Source organism: Pan paniscus, chromosome 1 (genome assembly GCF_029289425.2).
Source record: "Pan paniscus chromosome 1, NHGRI_mPanPan1-v2.0_pri, whole genome shotgun sequence".
NCBI classification, from domain to species: domain Eukaryota; kingdom Metazoa; phylum Chordata; class Mammalia; order Primates; family Hominidae; genus Pan; species Pan paniscus.
The window spans coordinates 171635474-171661682 of record NC_073249.2 but is presented as its reverse complement, the minus strand read 5'-3'; the positions used below and the strand labels follow the sequence as shown (position 1 = coordinate 171661682).

At 37.1% G+C, this 26209-nt stretch overlaps 1 protein-coding gene across 3 annotated transcripts in view; it reads right to left on the bottom strand.

The window, feature by feature from the left end:
- The window catches only part of USP24 (ubiquitin specific peptidase 24), a 148784-nt gene that overhangs the window by 98702 nt on the left and 23873 nt on the right, over positions 1–26209 (bottom strand). For 2 of the 3 annotated variants that reach the window (XR_004672856.3, XM_008967853.4), the window contains exons 2-7: positions 12168–12333; positions 10556–10623; positions 6567–6710; positions 5746–5868; positions 783–818; positions 106–171 (exon numbers count right to left, since the gene is read on the bottom strand). Coding sequence is in view for 2 of the 3 variants with exons in the window: in XM_008967853.4 (XP_008966101.2) it covers positions 106–171; positions 783–818; positions 5746–5868; positions 6567–6710; positions 10556–10623; positions 12168–12333 (603 nt within the window). In the remaining variant the exon portion in view is untranslated. The remainder of the gene's footprint in view (positions 1–105; positions 172–782; positions 819–5745; positions 5869–6566; positions 6711–10555; positions 10624–12167; positions 12334–26209) is intronic. The other variant, XM_034965914.3, reaches the window with a different exon arrangement.

Here is a 26209-nt window from a genome sequence, read left to right as displayed (position 1 = left end):
TTAATTTAACATTTAACTTGGCATGTCCAGACCATATCCTCTGGCTGTACACCAACTCAAGTGAAATGAATTTCCACAGTGAGCATATACAGTAGTTTAACTTACCCCAAGTTCTATATCTTCTGAATGGAGCTTGGCTTGGATTGCTGCAAATCCACCTAATTCTCCGAACTGAGAAGAAAAAAGGCACACATTAATTTATTTTTCTCTTTAATTTTTTTATTTTGAAAAATTTCTATTGGTACATAGTAGGTGTGTATGTTTATGGGGCACATGAGATGTTTTGATACAGGCATACAATGTGAAATAAGCACATCATGGAGAATGGGGTATCCATCCCCTCAAGCATTTATCCTTTGAGTTACAAACAATCCAATTATATTATTTATTTAAAAATATACAATTAAGTTATTATTGACTGCAGTCATCCTATTGTACTACACATATTAATTTTAAAATGTTATATATTAATAATTTAAGCAAGGAACTAAAGCTAAAATTCTACTTTATCGTTGTGCTCTGTAACATCGGTCTTGAGAGAATCCTTGCATTGATCCTTCTAATGCTCCTGTGGCATACTGCAGATAGTACTAAGTCCAAAAGCTGATGTTTACCTGCTAGTATTGTACATACAAAAAAAGGAAGAAAATATGAAATCCACTCCTTAAAGCATTTTTTTATTATTCTCTGCAGCTGCCATTTGCTTAATATACCAAACTCTAGGACGTCTCATTAGAAAATTGAAAATATGCTACATGACAATATTAACAAAAGTCATATACCTTATTTACCAAATCCACAACCCATCCATGAGGTTCCTATGAGAAAAGAAAAACAAAATTGAGATGGCAATATAAAAGCTTCCCCATTAACCCTTACATTTCTTTTATCCTAAATGAAAAGTCAGAAGAAAAATTATACAAGTTTGGAAACTATTTTCAAAGTTTTTTTCCCAAACGCTTCCTAACATGTCTTTAACATTACTGTATATGATTTTGGGAGTCTGTAAGTCTGTATTTTGATGGAACTGCCACAATGTGGAGCATCTATGCATTTTTGGATAGCTGAGATCAGTTGTTTAAGCTCGCCAACATACAGGATAACCTGAGTTAAATTCTCCAAAAAAGTTTTATTTTAGAAATTAAAACTTAATTACTAACATAAGAAGCAGTAAATCAGCAGAGATTAAAAGTTTTAGTCCCAGTTAGATCATTAATTAATGCTCTTAAGCAAGCTCTATTTTCTCTTCTTTTTCTTTTCTTTTTGAGCATTCGCTGTTCTAGGGACTAGATACAGAACAGTGACTACGAAGAGATGTTGTACCTGCTATTATGAAGCTCATTCTAGCAGGGTCAACAAAACCAAGTAGAGCATCATATACAGAAGACAATTCAAATTGTGCTAAGTCCCACGAAAGGAAAAACAAAAAGGCCTCGAAAGAAAAATAGGACCTTCCTCTACTTGGGGTGGTGGTCATGAAAGACTTCTCTGAAAACATAATCTTTAAAGGACGAGACAGATGTAGCCGTTTAAAGAACAGTCCAAGCAGAGAGGCTAAAATGGCAAAGGTCCTGATGGGGGATGGCAGAAAAGACTCTGCTGTGTTTAAAAAACTCTCCCAGCTGGGACACGGTGAGCCAGGGGTGGCAGAGATGAGGTTGTACAGAGAGGCAAAGAATGTAGATCATGGAGACACTTACAGACCATGATTAGAAAGAAAGCAACAGAAGCGTTTTCAGGAAGAGAGTGTTTTATATTTTAAGGTCACTCTTGCAGTTCTGTGAAGAATGGAATGGAATGGATGAATGGGAGAATGAGACATAGTCAGACACAACCAGTCAGAAGGCCAGTGCAGTGTCTAGATAGTTCACAGCTGTGTGTGGAGAAGGATGGCAGCAGAAGGGGGCAAGAGCGGTCAAATGGAGACATATTAGAGATTAAATCAAAGGACTTGTTTATGGTTTGGTTATTCTTTATTCAAGGAATGAATCCTGGCTGACTCCTATGTTTCTGGCTTGAGCATCTAGATAGATGATGATGTTATTTACTAAAAAGGAGAATAAAGGCTGGAGAGGCAAAATGAAATTCCATTTCAGACACACTAAGTTTGAGAACTCTGTATGGCAACCAAAAGGAGATAATTGACTCTTCAAGTCTGGTATACTCAGAGAAGAGGTTTGGGCCACAGAGATATAAATTGGAGGGCCATCGGCATAAATATGACATTTAAATCCATTAGAGAAAGTGTAGTGAATAAAGAAAGGAAGCGCTGAAGATCAAAACTGGATAGAGGTGAAGGAGTCAACAGAGGAAACATGGCTTGGGGGCAAGCAGAAACACAAGGCACTGCAGTATCCTGAAAGCCGAGCAAGAAATATCTCCAAGAAGGGAGCAACTGGGGTCAGTGCTGTTGATGGGGGTCAAGGGACATTTCTTTCCAATCTGGAAACATGCAGGGGTGTTGGTGTCTTAACGAGAATTATTTCAGCAGATGGTGGATGAAGGCAGAATGGAATGCCCTGAAAAGTTAGTAGACTTCTGTCTAAGTATCCTAAATGGTTCTCCAGCTAAAAATAACACTACTGGATAAAAACACTAAAATATAATATTTTAAAAAATATAGTTGAGTTGACAAAAAAAAATTTTAAAGCTCAGAAGCTTAAAACAAAGAGAAAGCAGGAATCCTGTGAGACAGGCAGGAAGGCTCTGAAGCCAGCTTCACCCACAGGCAGCTGCAGAGCCCTGGTGACTGTAAGTGTCCATTTGCAGGAGAAAAGGACACCAACCCCAGGTGGGACAGGGTGACTCAAGAAGGAAATGCAACGCAAAGCTGGAACTAAAGGGCTACATCCTTGGTGTCAGATGAACTGAAATAGATTTACCTGTGGAAAGGGAAAATAAGGATGCCTAAAGGGAGAAAAAAATTCTCCAAGAATTCATAACCACAGAATTGCCCTCATATGGCTTTACTGCTCAAATTCACACTGACATTATGGTCTGAAAAACCTTAAGTTGATAATTTATTCTAAAATGGTCACAAACTGTAGTGCTTCCAGGCACTTACCAAAAAGTACATCCTTTTTGGAAGAAAGAACTTTCAACTTAAGCCTCAAACTGCCCCCTCCTAGATTAAATGCTAAGAAATATGAGTTCACAGAAAAATGAACAAACAAATAAGTATACATATACTTCCATACACCTACATACATACACAAAGCAAGTGAGTAAAAGCCAGCAGAATCAGACTTGTAGATATCAGGCACAGAATATAAAGTAAGCATTAAACAAATTAGGGCTTGAAAATATGAGTTAAGAACATGAGACAATACAAAATGAAACAGTCAAAAAAACAAAATTTATATAAATGAAAAATTCAGTAACCGAAATTAAAGACTTAAATAAACAAGTTAAACAGCAAAGTAGATATAAATTTAAAAAAAATCCGTGAATTGTACTACTATAGATCTGGAAAAAAGTTATCACAATTGCAACACAAGGAGACAAAAAAATGGAAAATGTGAAAAGGTGTTAAGGGTCACAGAGGACAGAATGAGTCAGTCTAACATGTATCCAATCAAGTTTCAGAAGAAGAGAGACTAATGGGGAAGAGGGACTATTTTAAAAGATAAAGGCTGAGAAATTTCCAGAATTGATGTAAGACATTAACCCTAGATTCAGAAGCCCAATGAATCTGAAGCAAAATAAATAAAAAGAATACCACGGTTAATCACATTACAATCAAATTTACAAACATTAAAGAGAAAGAAAAGACTTCAAAATAGAGCCATGGAGGAAAGAGAGACCACAGTCAGATCAATAGGCAACTTCTCCACAGCAATAATCAAAGCCACAAGACAGTGAAATGGTATCTTTAATATTCTGAGAGAAAAGAAATATCATCTAGACTTTTGAACCCAGTGAAAATACATACTTCAAGGAATGGGAAATAAAGTAAAGTTCAGGCCATCAAAAACCAAGACTTACCCACAAACAGAACCTTACTAAAGGATTCTTTATAGAATGCACTATCAACTTTACCGGGTAAAAAATGATAGGAGGGGACTAAGACAATGCACAAGTAAAATAAAGAGGTAACGAATCATTTAAGAGGGGAGCGAGCACATGCAACATTCTAAGGTCTTTATGTACTGCTCAAGGAGGAGAAAGATACTAGTGAAATTTAGATTTTGTTTAGTAAGTTAACATTTTAGGATAACCACTGAAAGAATAACTGAGAGGGAGGACATGGAATCTTCAGGAGGTCTGGTTGGGAAGGGGAGCAGAGGACCATAGAGAGGGATATGATATTAAAGGCAGAATATTTAAAGATGGGAAATACTAGATCATGTTGCATACAAGAGTAGCAATCCCAACAGTGAGGGAAAGATTGAGGATACCAAAGAAAAAATAGAAAGCTGAAGGAGGAATATGCTTGAGAAGGCAAGAGAAGAGGGGATCTAGAGGAGAGAGAATTCCTTTGTGGTAATGAGAAGAAACACAAAGACTGCACCTTTCTGGGTCTCAGTGGATGCATACGTAAAGTGAAAAAAAGAGAATGAACATCTGCTGAGTGCTCACTGGAGTGAACCACCATGTTCAGTATTTCTATGTATATTTGTCACTTGATCTTCACAACACATCTGAAGAGAAGAGTTTAGCATTTGGGGAGGCAATACTGCATATGGTTAAAGAACATAGACTAGCTGCCTGCATGGGTTCTCCCTGCAACTAGGTATGTGGACTTGGGCAAGTACTTCACTTCTGTCTCAGTTCTCACCTATGAAATGGGGGTAAAAATAGTACCCAACTCAAAGAGCCGTTGTGGGGATTAAATTCCAAAGTACATATTCACTGTCCTTTCCACTCAGCTTTTTCCTCCTCTCTGGGGAACTGTCTGACTCCCCAAGGTGGCAATAACTACCCCTTCCCCTGGATTCTATGCACAGTACATATTATTATAATTCCACCTACTATTTATCATGCTGTCATTTTTTTGTTTTCGTATTTCCTCCACTATACTACAAGCTAGTAATCACATCTTATTAGTGTTTATATTAAAAGACAGGACTGTGTACTTATGTTTATATCTCAAACTTAGAATAATGCCAGACACATAGTAAATGTTAAATAAATGATTGCTGACCTAAACCTCTGCTTCCACTAAAGCAATGAACAAGTTTTCTATTGATTAAACTCAACTTCTTTCAACTGTTTCTGAAACCAGTGTTTTAACTAAAGGACTGTTTAGATTATCTACTTCTTGTGAGTATACTCTTATTGGCAGACTGTAGTCTTTTGATATAAAATATACTGGTTCCAGGCCTGAAAAAGCAAGTTTTAATGCATATGAAGTTCAAAAGAAAATATATATGAGATTAAGTACTAGATTATTTTTTCTAGGTACAAGTAATCATTTTAAATGCTGTAGTCTCTCAACTCTCTCTAAGAAACTGGAACACCACTTAAACTGGGGTTCTGATAATCTAATAGATGATGCTAAAGACATTTCTCATTTTACTAAACATCATTTCAAACCTATAAAATTCTTCATGATATTAGTTAAGAGCTATGGAAAAATTATGCACTGTCTGAAAAAAAATGTAGGCAATTTTATGAGCCAGATGGGATATTTGTCATTTTTCAGATTGTTTTAATCCTCCCATGTAACTTGTCTTTTTTATAGCACAGAAAATCTTCTTTTTCAATACATTTTTCTATAAAAAGATGAAACTAAATGATGTTTACCTTTTGGAAAGTCGATACAGGTGAAACAGCAAACATATTTCCCTCTCCAAACACTTCTGCCCAATTCCTTTGAGACACTTTCATTCTGTTTTTAAAATGGTATTCATTATCAGGATTGAAAGCCTAGATTCAAAGAGAACAGAGAAACATTATTATCTATTTCTATAGCAACACATATTAGCATTAGAAAAGAAGATAAAAATATAGCCTTGGACTCCCCTCATTAATGGGATCTTTCAAGAATACACCGAAAGCATACGCCTTAGCTAGTGCAGAAGTGCTAAGAATTAATGTGCTATTCTCCTGTCCTGTTCAGTGTTCACTGTGAAGGAAGAGGAGGATGTAACAGGATAAGAGGTCTGACTCAAGGCAGTGTGATGCCAATGCCCCAAGTGTGCTAGGGCTACCGGGGATGAGATGAGGAACAGAGGCACTGAGGGCAGAAGTCAGGAGGGGAAAATATGAGGGTCCCTTCTTCATGCAGCTACTGTTACCTGTTGGGGGAAAAGGCCAGAAACCAAACTCCATCTACAAGAACACTCCACATGAAAGTATTTAAGACATGAATAATCGGGGAGAGGCGAGAGAAAGGCATTTAATCATTCTGTAAGTTGAAAAACCCATTAAAATTAGAAAAGTGCTTCTTTCAAACTGAGAACACAAGATGGTTGCTCTGCTTTTAAAATAAAGACAAAGGATCCTAACAGCTAATATCCTTAATGCTAAAATCATTATCACTCATTATTAATTACAAGTCAGAGAACAGCAAGTATTTTAAACAAAATCAAAACACAAAGTACTTAATTTTAGAGATACTATACCATTGTAAGCACACCCAGGAGACCAATGGGAATTGGATCTTGTTTTATTCTCTCTGCGACCAGTTCTATTAATAGCATCAACATGTTGTAAATTCCTTCATGAATTTCAGTACCCCACTTGTGGACAGCACTTGATGTCAGGAGCTATAAAAACATAAAGGGCAATCTAGAGTCTAACTTGAAAAAAGAAAATAAATCTACAGTTTATCAAGTCCATCTCAAATAAGTGAGAGATTATGATGAAAATACTTTTTTATGTAGATGATTGGCTTTTAAAAGACCCATAGCTGTAGTTCATCTACTTGCCCATTTATTTCAAAGTCAATACAGAGTTTTGCTTTTGAATTTTAATTCTCTTGCATGAAAGCACTTTGTTTAAAAGAAAAATTTTATTTGGTCCTCTACTTTTCATAATTACAAGGGTAGGTCAAATGGTGCAGAGCAAGGTAAAAACCTGAGATCAATTCCAGTATTACTGTTTTCTAGCTGTGTGGCCTTGAACAAATTTACCTGAGTTCTCAAAGGCTCAGTTCTCTTATCTCTAAAGAGGCATAACTCCTACCTACTTCATACAAATGTTATGAGGATTAAAAGATATAACAAATATGAAAGCATTTTATAAATGGTAAGGCATTATTAATATATCTTGATGGCTGGCTGTCCATATTAATATTTCTGGAACCTAAGAAATGAATGCTGTATTGCATGGATTCTAACATACGTATCCTTTTAATATTTTTTAACATCTCAGAAATAGGATAATTTTTTTCCACCTGTTGACTAGATGACAGCAGGACTCAGAATGTGAAAAAAAATCTTAGAACTATCTTAACAGTTTATTTGGCTTACATTTTCCTTTTTGGTATGTACAAAATGATTTTTTTTTTTAATTGTTCAAGCAAATCTAAATTAGCTCTAAGTTTTAAGACATTAAACTGTTTACTTTGTAGCTATGTTTCTTAAACATAAAACATCAAATATAAAACAATGGTACAAATCTTATAATTAGATACTTTCTGAGATTCCTTAAAAAGTAGAGAAATTGAATGCCCTTAATTCTCAGTCTTCTGGTCTTTGGGGAAGTGTAGAACAAGTGCCAGAACAAGAAATGAAAAATCAAAGGATTTCGCTTAAATTGGTATGGTGGTTTCATGTTTTTGTAAGATTTTTCAAAGGGAAAATACTATGCAACAAATATTCAAAGGGAAAATACTATGCAACAAAAATTTCATCTTGGCCTCACTGAGAACCTCCTTAAAAAGAGCAGGCTGGAAGAGCCCAAACTGTAATAGCTGCAGAGAAAAACCTCGGTTCCAGATTTTCTAAATACTAATTAGCCGCACTACTTGCTCAAATTAGCAGAAGTCATAAGACTGATTTTATGTAAACCAGTAAGTTACTATTTTTTGCAGAATTTTTTTTGCCTGACTATATATTCCTCCTATAGTTAAAAATTAAATAATAAAGCAAAACAAAGCAGAGATTACCAATTAAGAAGCTTCAAGTGACTACAAAATGAAAATGTATGTGGATTAAGCAGCAATCCCTCTGGCACCATTCCATTTGCTCATTTTTCACTTTGAAAATGCAATTCTGCCTACATTCTAGAAGAGATAGGGAAAGGCAGGCAGTACCTTGTGGAGAAGATGCACACAAGGTTTAAACATAACCATGCACTATGGTCAAACCTGAATTATCTTCTCTGCCTGAATACACTAGTAAAAATCCAGGCTAGCCTGAAGGTAAAAGGTGAAGAAGGTAGAAATGACAACAAAGCTCCTTTGTGCACCTTATTTATGTAATCACATATCATTCATACCCTTACTTCTAAAAGAAAATGTGTGACAGCTCGTGAGAAAAGCCTGGGGAATTGGGGAGAGGGATGGTCATCGAACCGGGAAACACAGCTAGGTAAGTAGTACCAATTATATCAAATCCTACTGAATTTTCTGGCAGACAAGCCTAAAGGCACACAGAACTCTAGCTCTTCTGATTTAATAAAAGAAAGTATGCCTAATTGACGGGGAGGAGAACCTTTTTAATAGCTCTAAAGTGCAAGAGAATTTAATATTTTTACTTTAACAAAACTGAATAACATAAGGCATGGTACCTTTGTACTCACAGTTTTACAGAAAAATGACCAACCATGTGACCATTTATTATACTGCTCCTAACAGCTGAAGGCATGAGACAAAACAGTTTTCTGAAGTATCTCTGTACAGAGTTAGAGTATTATATTCCAAATATGCAACTTGCTGGTGAATGGACTGGATACACAGATTTCTGGATCTGGAGATCCTCAACCTTGAATAAGTCCTTTTCCACAACTCTGAATACATTTTTCCTTTTAAGTTTATGCATCCACTGTGATGTGTGTCACAGTATGTTACAATATAACAATTTTGCTATTTTTATTTTACTTTTTTTAAATTTTGTAGAGACAGGGGTCTCACTATGTTGCCCAGGCTGGTCTGAAACTCCTGGCCTCAAGATGTCCTCCCGCTTTTGGCCTCACAAAGTGCTGGGATTATAGTGTGAAGCACTGGGCCTAGCCAATTTTGGATTTTTTAAAAGCTGCTGTAATTCTTAAAAGCTTAAAATTATTTTAAACTACAAACTGATGGATGAGCTAATCTAAAATGAAGCTAAATCTTCATTTCATATAATCTTTGCCCAAATGACAATTTGAAAAGATTTCTCCATTTTTTAAAAAATGAAGCTACTTTTGCTTCTAAAATTAATTATATATATATATTTTTAAGGCTTGAATCAAGGGAGATTCTGCCTACCAAAATGCAACTGGGAGTAACTATTTGCAAATGAACTCTTCGTTTTACTGGGTCTCTTTTTTTTTTTTTTTTTTGAGACGGAGCCTCGCACTGTCACGCTGGCTGGAGTGCAATGGTGTTATCTTGGCTCACTGCAACCTCCACCTCCCGGGTTCAACAGATTCTCCTGCCTCAGCCTCCTGAGTAGCTGGGATTATAGGTGCCCACCACCAGGCCCAGCTATTTTTTTGCATTTTTAGTAGAGATAGGGTTTCACTATGTTGGCCAGGCTGGTCTTGAACTCCTAACCTTGTGATCTGCCTGCCTTGGCCTCCCAAAGTGCTGGGATTACAGGCGTGAGCAACTGCACCCGGCCTTACTGGGTCTTAAGATAAATGCAAACATTACCCATCTGTAGTTCTAGTGACTTATTTACATATTGGACAAAAATGGGTGTCAAAATCCAGCAGTTAAGCCAGCAAAAGAATCATTCATTGAAACTTTTCTGAGCTCTTTCTATGAGCTAGGCACTTAGTTATATGCTGGGGGAAACGGCAGTATGTTAACAGACACAGTCCTTACTCTAATGAGGATTCAAGGCTCATCTGCTAAAAAGGGAGGCTGATTCAGTCTGTTTTTAGAAACACAATTGTTGTGATCTCCCATTCCCATTGTTAAGAAACACTGCTTTCTAAGAGATGTGACCCGAATGGAAGCAGGCATATCACTCTGGCTCTAATAGAGATGGTGCCTTATGCATGTCAGTGAGAATACCTAGTCAATCTTTTAGTAGTTTAAAATGTCTTCTCCTGTCTCACACACTTAAAATGGCTCATATTTTGATAAGTATATACTGTCTTTCTAAGTGCCACAAGTCTTTGTTTACTAATATGTGCAATATCCTAGTATAATTAAGTCTTAATCTATTAAGTCTAGTATAATTCTTAATCTATTCTTTGGCAATTAAATAGTAGGAAGTATTTATTATTAATAAAAGTTATATTTAACCAAAGACACATACAGACAATATAAAAGAAGTAAATCATTTATAAGCCCCAAATTCAGAGTTCTGTTTTTCATATTAGAGGATTCCTCAGTTGAACAAGATTCATAAACTGGTCTTATACATAAAAAACTAAAATCAAAACAAAAAGCTTCTCTTCCTTCACCCTGCCCCCACCCCGACACACACAAAATATCACAGCAGCACATTTTTCTTACCTTTTTAAATGCTTCAGGCATACACCTATCCATAAACCTTCTACAGTTCTCATCAGACTCGGAAAGACCTTAGTAAAATGCACGAAATAATATACTTTATTTAAGTCAGACTCAGAAAGACCTTAGTAAAATGAATGAAATAATACACTTTATTTAGGTCTTTGGTAGTTCGTAAAAATCATATACATCATTCTAAATTCATACATATGGAACTATGTCATAGGAACCTTAGTTCTTATGAAATTATTAAAAGTAGAATATATACCTTTGATGAAGGAAAGGCTGAGAAATAACCATAGCATTAGATTAAATAAATACCAATTGAACTGAAATGGTTGAACTTACATTTCCATGTCAGAGTAACTTCAATGATCTGATTAAATAGCTAATAAAACATCAACAGCAGCTACTTACTAGCCATTATTATTTCTCTAAAAAGTTCTATAGAAACACAAATATTTTCTAATCCCAGAACTTTGGGAGGCCGAGGCAAGAGGATCACTTGAGCCCAAGGGTTTGAGACCAGCCTGGGCAACACAGTGAAACCCTGTCCCTACAAAAAATAAAAAGCTGGGTGTGGTGGTGCTTGCCTGTTGTCCCAGTTACTTGGGAGGCTGAGGTAGGAGGATCACTTAAGCCTGGGAGGATCACTTGAGCCTGGGAGGTTGCGGCTGCAGTGAGCCATGACTATGCCATTGCACTGCAGCCTAAGCAACCCTGTCTCAAAAATCAAAAACAAAAACAAAAAAAAACAAAAAAAACAAAAACAAAAACCAAAAAAACCACACAAATATTTGCAATAAATGCCTAAATTACTCTTCTTCCCTAAAACAAACCAATGAACTCCATTACACAGATTTGTGTCTGGCACAATTCACATAGCAAGTGATAAATACTTGCTAAGTGAATGAATAAATTCCCTGTAAAATCATCTTTTGGAAAAAGTACATTTCTTTATTAAACTCAATAATAGGTTTTGCTTATCATTGGGAATACTGCTAAACACTCTCTCTTTTTTTCAGACCCACTGCCTAGCATAGTACCTAGATCCTAACAGGTGCTCAATAAATGCTACCGCTGAGAAGCCAGTGAGAAATACACCATATTCTGGCCATATTCATTTCATAACTGAATTCAATATGAAAAAATAAGTTATTTTCTCTTTTTTTAGTACAGGTGTTCATACTGACACCCACTCTTCCAACCTATCGATATTTTATTATTTTAATAGCTTGATATTTATAAAGCTTAAAACAATGTCGGGTACTTAATAAGCACAAGTTTGTTAAATAAATATAACTTTCTTCTCTTAAAAAAAAAGCTGTTGAATTGATGAGCCTTAATTTAAAGTACTCCAAGCTTCTGTGGAAAAAGTTAATTTCAATTTCCATTAAGCTTTTCAATTATATTTTAAATAATCTTATACTCTATCAAAGGTAGAAGAAAACAATTAATTTGGTTCAAAGCTTTTCTTCTGCAGGAGATAAGCAAAGACTAAGAGAATAAATGATCTGTCCAATATCACACAGCTAGGCAACAACAAAGGCTAAGATTAAACTCAGGCCTTCTATGAAACAAATGTCCTCATGTGTTCTAAGGTCTGAAAACTTACCAAGTCTTGCTAGGTAGGTAGATGCCAACAGGCATTTGCCTAGTGATTCTTCTCGCTTGTAAGGGATGGACCAATGATCAGTCAAAACACGGCTTTCCAGTTCATATAAATTTGTTGTAGGGAATTCAATTCCTTCCCCTGAGCAGTTTCCATTCTCATCATTCTTCTGACGAAAAGGGATTAAGATAAAAAGCAAATAAACTAATTAGTGATTACTCTTAAAATTTCCTATGTAACACAGAGCAGATACTGAATCAATGGTAGCTATTAATACCAATAGCATGGATTCTACCTTTCTTTCCTATAATCACATCTTTCACCAAAAATATCTCAAATATTCTCAACTTTTATCATTTTGGCATCTCTACTTGCTCGCTTAGAAGGTGACCTCATCTCTTTCTTTAAAAATGAACTGTCCAGGCTGGGCGCAGTGGCTCACACCTGTAATCCCAGCACTTTGGGAGGCCGAGACGGGTGGATCATGAGGTCAGGAGATCGAGACCATCGTGGCTAACACGGTGAAACCCCGTCTCTACTAAAAATACAAAAAAATTAGCCAGGTGTAGTGGCGGGCACCTGTAGTCCCAGCTACTCGGGAGGCTGAGGCAGGAGAATGGCGTGAACCTGGGAGGCGGAGCTTGCAGTGAGCAGAGAGCTGAGATTGCGCCACTGCACTCCAGCCTGGGCAACAGAGCGAGACTCCGTCTCAAAATAAATAAATAAATAAATAAATAAATAAATAAATAAAAGAACTGTCTAGGCCGGACATGGTGGCTCATGCCTGTAACCCTAGCACTTTGGGAGGCCGAGGCGGGAGGATGACTTGAGCTCAGGAGTTCAAGACCAGCCTGAGCAACAGAGTGAGACCCTGTCTCTCTACAAAACAAAACAAAACAAACAACAACAACAAAAAAAACCTGCCCATTTCTCATGATAAAATATCAAATGCTTGCCTTCATCAACAACCCTCCTGTCTTCACATTTCTTTTCTCACTGAGGGGATAAATTCTTCAAAGAGGTATCTATATTTGCCATCTTCATCTCCACACCGACTCATTCCTGACAACACCCCAATCTGGATTCCAGAGTCCCTGTTCTCCAAAATGGCTACTGTTAAGGTCATCACTGAACTTTATTTCACTAAATCCAATTACGTCTCAGTCCTAACCTTACCTCTCAGGAGTATCTGACCTTCTGCCCACTCCCTCCTCTTGAAATGCTGGCTTCTTTTCCCTGCCTCCTAGAACAGCACACTCTCTGTTCTCCTCCCATGGGTCTGGCTGTTCTAGTCTGTCTCCTCTTCTGGTACATCTTCGTCTTCCTAGTCATCAAATACTTCAGTTCCTCAAACCCCAGTGCTAAGCCGCCTTCTCTTTTTGTTCCTGTCGATTTCTCTGGTTGACCATATCCAGATGTCAATTACCTCCTATCTGTAGATGACTCATACATTTCTATCTCCAGCTTAGACTTCTCCTCTGAGCTTCAGACCCACAAATGCAACTGTCTATTTGACATCTTCTCTAATTCAATGTTTGCCCCAAACCAAATTCATGATCCTTCCCCCGTAAATCCTGGTCCCCTTCTTGTGTTCTTCATCCCAGTGAATGGCACCAGATTCATCTAGTAGCATAGCCAGAAGCCAGGGGATCATTCTTAACATTTTGTTCTCCCATCCCCATTCCCAGGACCTGGTGATTGGACCTCGTACATTTCTCTCCAATTCCATTCTTAACACTTTGTTCTCCCATCCCCATTCCCATCCCCAGGACCTGGTGATTGGACCTCATACATTTCTCTCCAATTCCTCTACTTCTGTCCATCTCCACAGCTACCACCTAGCCCTGGTTTATGCCTAGATTACTTCACCAGCTCCCTAACTGGTCTCCATCTGCCTCATACACACATTTACTCTTCATACTGATCTTCATAAAGCACTAATCTGACGTTAACCTTAAAATCTTCATGGCTTCCCTCTGTTCTTAAGATAAGCCTAAATCATGTTTAAAATATTTTACAAGGCCTTGAATGGTCTATCCCCTAACTCTCTCTCTCTAGCTTTCTGCACTCCAGATCATTTCTCTGGGATTTAGCTTCTTTTCAGGCATAATGCTTCATGTATCGGACTATTTTCCCAAAAGGCCACAGCAGTATTTCTGGCCCCACATACTCTTCCAGAACCTTGTCTCTCTTCATAATAAAGTGGCATTTACTTCCCCTGGATCTGAACCAGGGTGGAACTGTGTGTGTGCATGCCTCGGTGAATAGAATACAGCAGAAAGAGACATGTCTAAGCCTAGGTCATGAAAAGCAATACAGCTTCCTCCTGGTTCTCTCTCGGGACACTCCCTCCTGCAACATGGACACCATGTCCTGAGGGAACCCAGGCTAAATGCAGAGGGCCCGTATGGTTGTTTTGTCCAATAGTCTCACTAAGGTCTCATTGGACAACCAGCCCCTGAAGGCCAGAGGAGGAGCCTTCACATGAGTCCAGCCTACAGTCATCAAGTCATCCCCAGACTGTCTTCCAGCTGAGGTTCTCAGTATCATGGAGCAGAGATAAACTGCTGTCCGAATCCCATCCCCACAGAATCTACGGGCACAATCAATGGTTGCTTTATGCCACTATTCCTGAACTCATCTTTCTGTTCTCTTTAACCTACTTAACTCCTACACATCTTTAATTCTTTCAGGGAAGCCTTTCCAGAATTTCTAAAATAGACAAATTCCTTCAGTTATCATATACCCTTACCATCCTCAACCTCTCCTTCACAGCACTACTCACAGGTGTAATTTTACATTTATCTGTGATTTGTTTGCCCCTCACTAGACCAAGCTGCCTAAGGGCATGGACCTTATCTATTTTTGACCACCTCTGTATCTCTAGAAGCTGGTACCTAGCATAAAGTAGGTATTTAATAAATATTGTTAAATGGAAAAATAATCCATATAAAGCTTCAACTATTAATAGGGTAACTGCCAGACTTTCCTTCAGTTCTCACCATGCTAATTTGTAACAAAGCAAACAGGACCCCAAATTGCCTAATACCTACACTAGTTTGTATTTTTCTTTTTGGAAACCTACATATCCTCACAATTTACTATATAATTTAATCATTACAAAATAAAACAATCCCATTTAAAAATCATGTTTAACCTCAATGAAGAAAAAGATCATAAATATAAAGCAGAAATCATAAAACACAGAAGAAAACTAACTTCAATGCCATATCAATGATATCTAAAGAAATCCAACACATTTCTCCCCCCACCCCAACAAAGTCTGTAACTAAATAAAACAAAAAACAGGAAGGTAATTAAGCATAGAAGACAATGTAAATTGGACAAGGGTAGAAGGAGGGGATGATGAACTAAGTACGCTTAGAATCACAATGCATGGGAAAAATTCAGTTTTTAAAGCGTAACACTTTTCAGAAATACATTTAATTCATAAGTACTATAAGTAAGCCAATTTTACTTAAAGGAACCTGACAGGACTCAAATAGTAAAAAACTTAGCGTAGTTTTAAATTTGCACACATGTGAAATGCTTAAATTTATTACCTTAGTATTAAAGTGGAATTAAGTCATATAAAAACAAAAAATTTCACTTGGCTGATTCCTAAGTGGGTATATGTCATTACTATGGAGTATCTATCATTAATTTCTATAGAGTTAATATATCAAATCATACATAAAATCATCAAATGTACTCAGTAGATGTAAAAACTAGAGCCTCTTTGGTGAAAGAAACAAAAGTCCCCTAGCATCATCAGTGTTAAGGACTGAATTGTGTCTACTCCCCCAAATCCAAGTCATCAATTGAAGCCCTAACTCTCAATGTGACTATATTTGGAGATAGTGCCTTTAAGGAGATAAACAAGGTTAAATGAGGTCATAAGGGTAGGGCCCTAATCCAATAAAACTTGTGTCTTAATGAGAAGGGGAAGAGACATCAGAGATCTCCCTGTTTGTCAGTACACAGAGGAAAGGCCAGGTGAGGACACCGCAAGAAGGCAGCCCAGAAGAGAATCCTCACCAGAAACCAACTCTAATGACTTCTTTTTTATTTTTATTTTTTTTGAGATGGAGTCTCGCTCTGTTGCCAGGCTGGAGTGTAGTGGCACAATCTCAGCTCACAGCAACTTCCGCTTCCCGGGTTCAAGCGATTCTCCTGCCTCAGCCTCCCAAGTAGCTGGGACTATAGGCATGTGCCACCATGCCTGGCTAATTTTTGTATTTTTAGTAGAGATGGGGTTTCACCATGTTGGCCAGGATGGTCTTGATCTCTTGACCTCGTCGTGATCTGCCCACCTTGGCCTCCCAAAGTGCTGGGATTGCAGGCATGAGCTATTGCGCCCAGCCTCTAATGACTTCTTGATCTTGGACTTCTAGCCCCAACTGTAAGAAAATAAGTTTCTGTAGTTTAAGCCACCCAGTCTGTGGCAGCCTGTTCAGGCTGATTCTGAGGTGGGTGTAGTTCATTACCATGGAATATCCATCATTAATTTCTACAGAAATTAATAAACCAAACAACATATGAAATCGTCAAATGTACCTAGCAGATATTAAATCTAAGGGGGAGCAAGGGGGGAGATCTTATTATGTGCCTCCTGATATGGCGCACTGTAAACAGCACAATTCTCACTTCTTTGATATTCCCACCAAAAATGTATAACCTGAATCTAGTAATGAGAAAACCCAAAATGAAAAACAGTCTTTTATTTTTTTTGAGACAGAGCCTCACTTTGTCGCCCAGGCTGGAGTGCAGTGGCACCATCTTGGCTCACTGCAGCCTCCATCTCCTGGGTTCAAGCGATTCTCATGCCTCAGCCTCCCGAATAGCTGGGACTACAAGCGCATACCACCATGTCCAGCTCATTTTTGTATTTTTAGTAGAGACAGGGTTTCGCCATGTTGGTCAGGCTGGTCTCGAACTCCTGATCGCAAGTGATCTGCCCGCCTCGGCCTCCCAAAGTGCTGGGATTACAAGTGTGAGCCACCATGCTTGGCCAAAAAACAGTCTAAAAATGATCTAGCCTCTATTCCTAAAAAATGCCAGAGTCACCAAAGACAAGTAGACTAGACAAATACGACAACCAAACACAACATGGTATCCTGGACTGGATCTTGAAACAGAAATTATTATGTGTTTTATTTTACATTTTAGTTTCAAAGGACCTAGTACTGGATCAATGTTAATTTCCTGGTTTTGATAAATATACTAAGGTTAAGAGAATATCCTCATTTTTAGGAAGTATATAAGGGTAAAGGGGCATGGTATCTGTAATTTATTCTCAAACAGTTCAGGAACAACAAAATACATACACATTTTATACACACATGCACATTATATATGTCTGTGTATCTAAATACATACATAGAGAGAGAAATAAAGCAAATGTGATAAAATGTTAATATTTAAAGAACCTGAGTAAAGGTTACTTCTCTGTAAATGTAAGATATTAATTGTAATCCCCAGGACAACCATGAAGAAAATAAAAATATATATTGAGAAAGAAACAAGGGAATTAAAATGATACACCAGAAAATATGTATTTAATATAAAACACAGGAGTAATGGACAATTAGAGGAACAAAAAGATGTAAGAGATAAGAAAACAAAGAGCAAAGTGGCAAATGTAAATCCTGTCTTACCAGTAATTATATTAAATGCAAATGGACAATAATTAAAAGACAGAGGTTTGCAGAATGAATTTTTAAAATATATTATACAACCATATGCTGTCTACATCAAACGCAATTTAGACAAAGATACAGAGACTGAAATAAAAGGATGTAAAAAGATATCATACACACATACAGGAGCTGGAATGGCTATATTAGACAGAACAGACATTAAGGCAAGAAACGAGACTAAGACACTTCATAATAAAAAGGTCAATACAACAGGAAGATAAAATGATGAAAAAATATATACCCTAAAAGCAATAACCAAAGAGAGCTGGGGTGACTACAATAACATTGGGGGGGGGGGGAAGGACACTGAAAAGCTGTTACTAGAGACAAGAAAGGCTGTTCTTTTTCCCCACTGTTTTGGGGGTTTGAGACAGGGTCTGGCTCTGTCACCCAGGCTGGAGTGCAGTGGCGTAATCTCAGCTCACTGCAACCTGTGTCCCAGGCTCAAATGATCCTTCCACCTCAGCCTCCCAAGTGGCTGAGATTACAGGCACACACCACCACGTCTGGCTAATTTTTGTATTTTTTATAGAGATGGGGTTTTGCCATGTTGCCCAGGCTGGTCTCAAACTCCTGAGCTCAAGCAATCCACCTGCCTCAGCCTCCCAAAGTGCTGGAATTATAGGCACAAGCCACCACACCCGGCCAGGAAAGGTTATTTTGTAATGATAAAAGGTTAATCCATCAGGAAGACATAACAATTATAAACACATATGCATCTAACAACAGAGATCTAAAACACAGAAAGCAAAAACTGACAGAATTAAAGAGAGAAATACACCAACAATAATAGTTGGAGACTTCAATACCTCAGAATTAGGCAAAAGATCAACAAGAAAATAGAATACTCAAACAACACTATAAACCAAATAGACCTAAAACACATTTACAGAACTCTCCACCCAATTACAGTAAAATACAGATTCTCCTCAAGTGCGCATGAAATATTCTCCAAGATGGAGCATATGTTAGGTTGCAAAACAGGCCTCAACAATTTAAAAGAAGTGAAATCATACCAAATATGTTGTCTGACTGCAACGGAATTAAAAATCAACAGAAGGAAATATGGAAAATTCAAAAATATGTGAAAATTAAACAACACATTCCTTAATCACCAATGGCACAAAGAAGAAATCGCAAGATAGGTAAGAACGTGCTTTGAGATGAATGAAAATTAAAATATAATATAAAACTTTTGGGGACAGCAAAAGCAGTGATTAAAGGGAAATTTGTTTGTTTTGGGATTTTTTTTTTTTTTTGAGATGGGGTCTTGTTCTGTTGCCTAGGCTTGAATGCAGTGGCACAATCACAGCCCACTGCAGCCTTGACCTCCAGGGCTCAAGGGATCCTCCCACTTCCCAACTCCCCAGTAGCTGGGACTACTGTTGCATACCACCATGCCCGGCTATGTTTTGTTTTAGAAATAGGGTTTTGTTTTGTTGCTCAGGCTGATCTCGAACTCCTAGGTTCAAGCGATTCTCCCATGTCAGCCTCCTAAAGTGCTGGGATTACAGGTGTGAGCCACCATATCTGGTCACAAGAGGGAAATTTTTTACTGGTAATGCCTATATTACAAAGGAAGAAAGATTTCAAATCAACAACATAACCTCCCACTTTAAGAAACATGAAAAGCAAGAATAAACTAAACCCAAAACAAGCAGAAGGAAGGAAACAGAAAAGATCAGAGTAGAAATAAATAAATTTAAAAATATATAATAAATAAAACCAAAAGTTGGTTCTTTGAAAAAATAAAAAAAGGGACAAATCTTCAACTAGACTGACAAAGAGAAAAAGAAAGAGGATTCAAATTTAATAATAAGAATGAAAGAAAAAACATTACTACTTTTTATTTTATTTATTTTTGAGACAGAGTCTTGCTCTGTCATCCAGGCTGGAGTGCAAAGGCACAATCATGGCTCACTGCAGCCTTGACCTTCTAGGCTCAAGCAAACCTCCCATTTCAGCCTCCTGAGTAGCTGGGACCACAGAAGCACATCACCATACCTGGTTCATTTTTCTGATTTTTTTTTTGTAGAGACAGGGACTCACTATGTTGTCCAGCCTGTTCTCACACTCTTGGGCTCAAGTGAACCTCCCAGCTCAGGCTTCCAAAGTTCTGGGATCACAGGTGTGAGCCACCCCACCAGGCCAAGAAAACATTACCACTGACCTTACAGAAATAAATATGGTAAGATATACTACTAACAAATGTATGCTAACAAATTAGATAACCCAGGTAAAATGAACATTTCCTAGAAAAGCATAAACCACCAAAACTGACTCAAGAAGAAACAGAAAATCTGAAGACCTGTACCAAGTAAAAAGAAGGACTTGTAATTAAGAACTTCTTACAAAGGAAAGCCCAGGACCAGATGGCATCACCAGTGAATTATACAAAACGTTTAAAGAACTAACATCAATTCTTCAGTCTTCCAAAAAATAGAAAAGCAAGGAACATTTCCCAACTTATTTCATGAGGCAAGTATTACCCTGATATTAAAAATGGACAAGGCAATTTCACATCTATTAGTATGGTTATTATAAAAAATATAGAAAAAAATGTTGGCAAGGATGTAGGGAAACTGGAACTTTTGTACATTGCTGATAAGAGTATAAAACTGTGCACCTACAATGAATAACAGTATGGAGGTTTCTCAAAAACTTAAATGGAACTACCATGTGATTGAGCAACTCTACTGGATACACACATACCAAAAAACTGAAAGAAGAGGCTTGAGCAGATATTTGTACAACCATGTTCATAACCGCATTATTCACAATAGCCAAAAGGTGGAAGCAACCCAAGTGTCCATCAACAAATGAATAAACAAAATATGATATAAACATACCATGGATTATCCAAACTTTAAGAAAAGGTATTTACGATACATGTTACAACATGGAAGATCTTGAAGATATTATGCCAAGTGAAATAAGCCAATCACAGAAAAACAAATATTATATGATTCCACTTATATGAAAGTACTTAGAGTAGTCAAATTCACAGATGAAGAAAGCAGAATGGTGGTTGCCAAAGGCTGGGTGCAGAGGGGAATAGGGAGTTAGTATGTAGTGGGTACAGAGTTTCAGCTGGGGAAGATGAAGTAGTTCTGAAGATGGATGGGACTGGTGGATGCAGAACAATTAAATGTACTTAATGCCACAGAACTGTACACTTAAAAATGAATAAAATGGTAAATTTTATGTTATGTATATATTATCACACTTTAAAATAATATACAAAGATACACACACCAAACCAATATCCCTAGGAATAGTGACACAAAAATCCTTAACAATAAACCAGTAAACCAAATCCACACATATATTAAAAAGATCCTAAACCATGACCAAGTGGCACTTATCTCAGGAATCAAGGTAGGTTTAGTATACAAACAAACAAACAAACAAAAAACCAGTCAATATAATAACACCATAGTAACAGAATAAAGGACATAAAAAAATCACGAGATCATCTCAAGTGAAGCAGGAAAAAACTTCACAAAATGTAACACCATTCCATGATTTTAAAACAAAGACAAAACACTCAACAAACTAGAAATAAAGGGGAACTTCCTCAACATGATTAAAGGCATCTACAAAAACACCTACAGTGAACATCATATTTAACTGTGAAATACTGAATGCTTTTCTCTAGATCAGGAATGAGACAAAGATGTCTGCTCTCACAGCTTCCATTCAACACTGCACTGGAGTGTCTAGTCAAGGCAATTAGGCAAAAAGGCATTCAGATTAAAGAGGATGAAATAAAACTACTTCTATTCACTGATGCCATAATTTTGCACATAGAAAATCCTAAGGAATTCACCAAAATAAATACCAGAATAAATGAGTTCAGCAAGGCTGCAGAATACAGTATCAATATACTGTATTTCTATACACTAACAACTGTATTTCTATACACTAACAATGGGTAATCCTAAAATAAAGAGAATAATTTCATTTACAATAACATCAAAAAGAATAAAATACTTAGGAAGTGCAAGACTTGTACACTGAAAACTACAAAGCATCATTGAAGGAAATTAGAAGAACTAAATAAACAAAAAGACATCCTATGTTCATAGATTGGAACTTAAAACTGTTAAGATAACAATATTCCCCAAATTGGTCTACAAATTGAACACAATCCGCATCAAAATGCCAACTAATTTCTTTGCAAAAAACGACAATCTAACTTTAAAATTTACAAGGAACCCTGAATAGTCAAAACAACAAAGTTCAAGAGTTCACATTTCCCATTTTCAAAACTTACTACAGCGCTATAGTAATCAAGACAATCTGGTACTGGCATAATGAATCAATGGAATATAATGGAGATTTCATAAATAATACCTGGTATTTATGGTCAATTAATTTTTCAGCAAGAGTCACGAGACAACTTAATTTTTGACAAAGACAAAAAAGTAATCCAATGGAGGAAGGACAGTCTTTTCAACAAATGGTGCTGAGACAACTGAATATACACAAGCAAAAGAATATAAATGACCCCACCTCAACCCACATACAAAAACTAACTCAATGTAACGCAAGACTAAATCTTCATGACCTTGGATTAGGTAATTATTTCTTGGAAAAGCAAAAGCAACAAAGAAAAAATAAACTTCATCAAAAATAAAAATTTTTGTGCATCAAAAGTCACCATTAAGAAAGTGAAAAAAAGAATCTACAGAATGAGAAACAGTATTTGCAAATCATAGATCTGATAAAAGATTTGCATATAGAATACAAAAAAAAACCTTACAACTCAATAAAAAGACAAATAACCTAATAAAAAATGGGCAAAAGATTTGAATAAATGTTTCTCCAAAAAAGATACAAGCGGTTCACAAAAAGATGCTAAGCATCTTCAGGAAAATGCAAATCAAAACCACAAAATACCACTTCACACCTACTAGGATGGCTAAAATTTAAAAAGACAGGAAAGAAGCCGGGCATGGTGGGTCACACCTGTAATCCCAGCACTTTGGGAGGCTGAGGCAGGCGGATTGCCTGAGATCAGGAGTTCGAGACCAGCCTTTCCAACATAGTGACACCCCGTCTCTACTAAAAATATAAAAAATTAGCTGGGTGTGGTGGCGGGCACCTGTAATCCCAGCTACTAGGGAGGCCGAGGTAGGAGGATTGCTTGAACCTGGGAGGCGGAGGTTGTGGTGAGCAGAGATCGCGCCATCCATTGCACTCCAGCCTGGACAACAAGAGCAAAACTCCATCTCAAAAAAAAAAAAAAAAAAAAAAAGACAGGAAATAACAAGTATTGGTGAGAATGTGAAGAAATTGGAAACTTCACACACTGCTGATTGATTATAAAATGGGGCCACCGCTTTCCAAGACAGTTTGGCAGTTCCTCAAAGGTTACTAAGTTTCCACTTGACATAACAATTCCATTCATACAAATATTCATAAGAGAAATGGAAACATATGTCCACACAAAACACGTATACATGAGTGTTCATGGCAGCATTGTTGCTAACAACCAAAAGGTTTGGAAATTACCCAAATGTCCATCAGAAAGAATGAATGAACAATCCATTTTATGTCCATGTGTTATATCCATACAACGAAGTATTTTTTAGCTCTAAAAATGATCAAAATACTGACAAGTTACAGTATTTTGAATGAACATAGTGAGTTGAATGAATTTCCACAAAAATAAGTTCTGAATTTCAGTTCTCAATGAACTCCAAAAATATACTAAGTGAAAGTAGCCAGACATAAAAGGCCGCATATTGTATGATTCTGTTTATATGAAATGTTCACAATAGGCAAATCCATAGACACAGAAAGTAGACTGGTGGCTGCCACAGGATGGCAGGAGAAAGAAAAAGACAGCATGAGGTTTCTTTTGGAGGTGATGAAAATATTCTCAAAATAAATGGTGGTGATGGTTGCACAACTCTGAATGCACACTTTAAAACAGTGAACTTTATAGTATAAGAATTCTTTCTCAATAAAGCTGTTATTTAAAAGACTTGATTAACAAAAATGAGTTCAATGATTATAGTCACTAAAGAAAGTGGGTATATATCTGAGAACTGCAAAACACAGAGTTGTACCTAATCTATAATAAAAATTTAACACATATGGCAATTAGCTTTAAAACAGCAATTAAAAAATATTATTATATAAGGCCAGGCACAGTGACTCATGCCTGTAATCCCAGCACTTTGGGAGGCTGAGGGCGGATCACTTGAGGTCAGGAGTTTGAGACCCGCCTGACCAACATGGTGAAACCCCATCTCTACTAAAAATACAAAAATTAGCTGGGGATGGTGGAAGGCACCTGTAATCCCAGCTACTTGGGAAGCTGAGGCAGGAGAATTGCTTGGACCCAGGAGGCGGAGGTTGCGGTGAGCCAAGATTGCACCACTGTACTCTAGCCTGGGTGACAGACCAAGACTCCATCTCAAAAAAAAAAAAAAAAAAAAAAAGAAAGAAAATATTATTTAAGACTTGACAGGCGAAATATACCATGTTGCCTCCTAGGTAGTTAACATTCTTGGTCTTAAAAATGGAAGCAACAGTGCGTTATACACAGGGTTAAGGAATGATACAAAGCAGCACTACATTTTCAGGAGTGTGCTGCAAACACAAAGAGATAAGCAACCACAGAGGGGGATAGTATGAACCCATATTTCGGTTGGTTTGATATTTTGAGTTATCACTTTTAAGTAGAGCCTGTCCTTGGCAAAAATCACATACTGACCAAGAGAACACATACAAAGCAGCTCAGTATCGTTCTATTGCAAAATGTCATAGCTCCGAACAGACACAATGTATTGAGCTTTTAATAAGATCTTTGCAATTTAACTTACTATTTTCTCATTAGATGCCAAATCCAAATGATACAAAAGTAACCATTAATGGTCACTGATTATAAATTAATTAAAAACATATTTATTGAGAGTGCTATGCTCCAGACAAAATGCTCAGTGCTGAGGACAAAGATAACGGACACAATTCTTGTCTTTAAAGAAAAGGATAATGTGAAAGTAGAGAAAAGGCTGGTGGATGCCAAACCAGCCTGTGGGTGTCCAGGTATATGTGCAGTGAGAACAAACCTGTACACAGTTGAAGAAGTTTAAAGGAAATCGTGCTCCAGAAAGAAGATTATAGATCAAATTATTTCAAAACCAGTATTTTTCAAGTATATTAATAAAACTTCAACATTTTTAGCCATTTGACTACTTGAGTCAATATCTTTGCTGCTTTTTATGATACTCCATCAACTTCATTTAAAATTGAAAAATAATTTTTATAAAATATTTTACAATATTCATGTAAATCCAGCAGTTGTTAGGAGATGCACAGCTCTGGCACGAAGGTAGAAGAGAAATGAGCTTGCCAACAATTATTGAATGTCACTTTTAAACTGAAAAATTTTTAATAACATTAAATCTTGTGTATTCAGTTGTTCAAGAAAAACAATACAGATGAACTAATGTGTTCAATTATGATTTCTAATTGGTCAGTTTATGATTAAAGTAAGAACAAGTAACATTGTTGGATACATACTCATCTCTTCAGTATTTTAGGCTACTTCCTAAATATGTAATTTTTTTATGCCCACAAATACAAATGAAAATATAAACAAGTCTCTGTAACTGCCATAATGCTTTATAGTGCCATAAATATGCTAGGAATTCAAATAGTTATGATTACGACTTCATCTGTTTGCCAACTGTTTGGACTAAGGCTTAGTATTTACTTACTTATAAGATCAATATGGCACTTTCTTTTTTTTTTTTTGAGATGGAGTCTCGCTCTGTCACCCACACTGGAGTGCAGTGGCACGGTCTTGACTCACTGCAACCTCTGCCTCCCAGGTTCAAGCGATTCTCCTGTCTCAGCCTCCTGAGTAGCTGGGATTACAGGCGCCTGCCACCACGTCCGGCTAATTTTTTGTATTTTTAGTAGAGACGGTGTTTCACCATGTTGGCCAGGCTGGTCTCAAACTCCTGACCTCGTGATCTGCCCGCCTCGGGCTCCCAAAGCGCTAGGAATTACAGGCATGAGCCACCCTGCCTGGCCTGGCACTTTTAATTGTTGCAACTGAAGTTTTTCATGGAATTGATACACACTGTCACTGTACAATATTAATCTACCCCCACACAGTTTAGCAAAGATCTTTAGGTTTAAAATATAGATTATTTTAACAAAAATACCTTTCTGCATGCTACCTTTCATATTGCAAATTTTAGTTAGACATGTTTGTACATATGTTGCTATCCATATCCAGAAACTTGCCCGTTTGAAAAACGCAAATGAACCAACATAAGCACAGGTGATATCCTAACTGGGAGTTAAGTACACATGCACACAAAA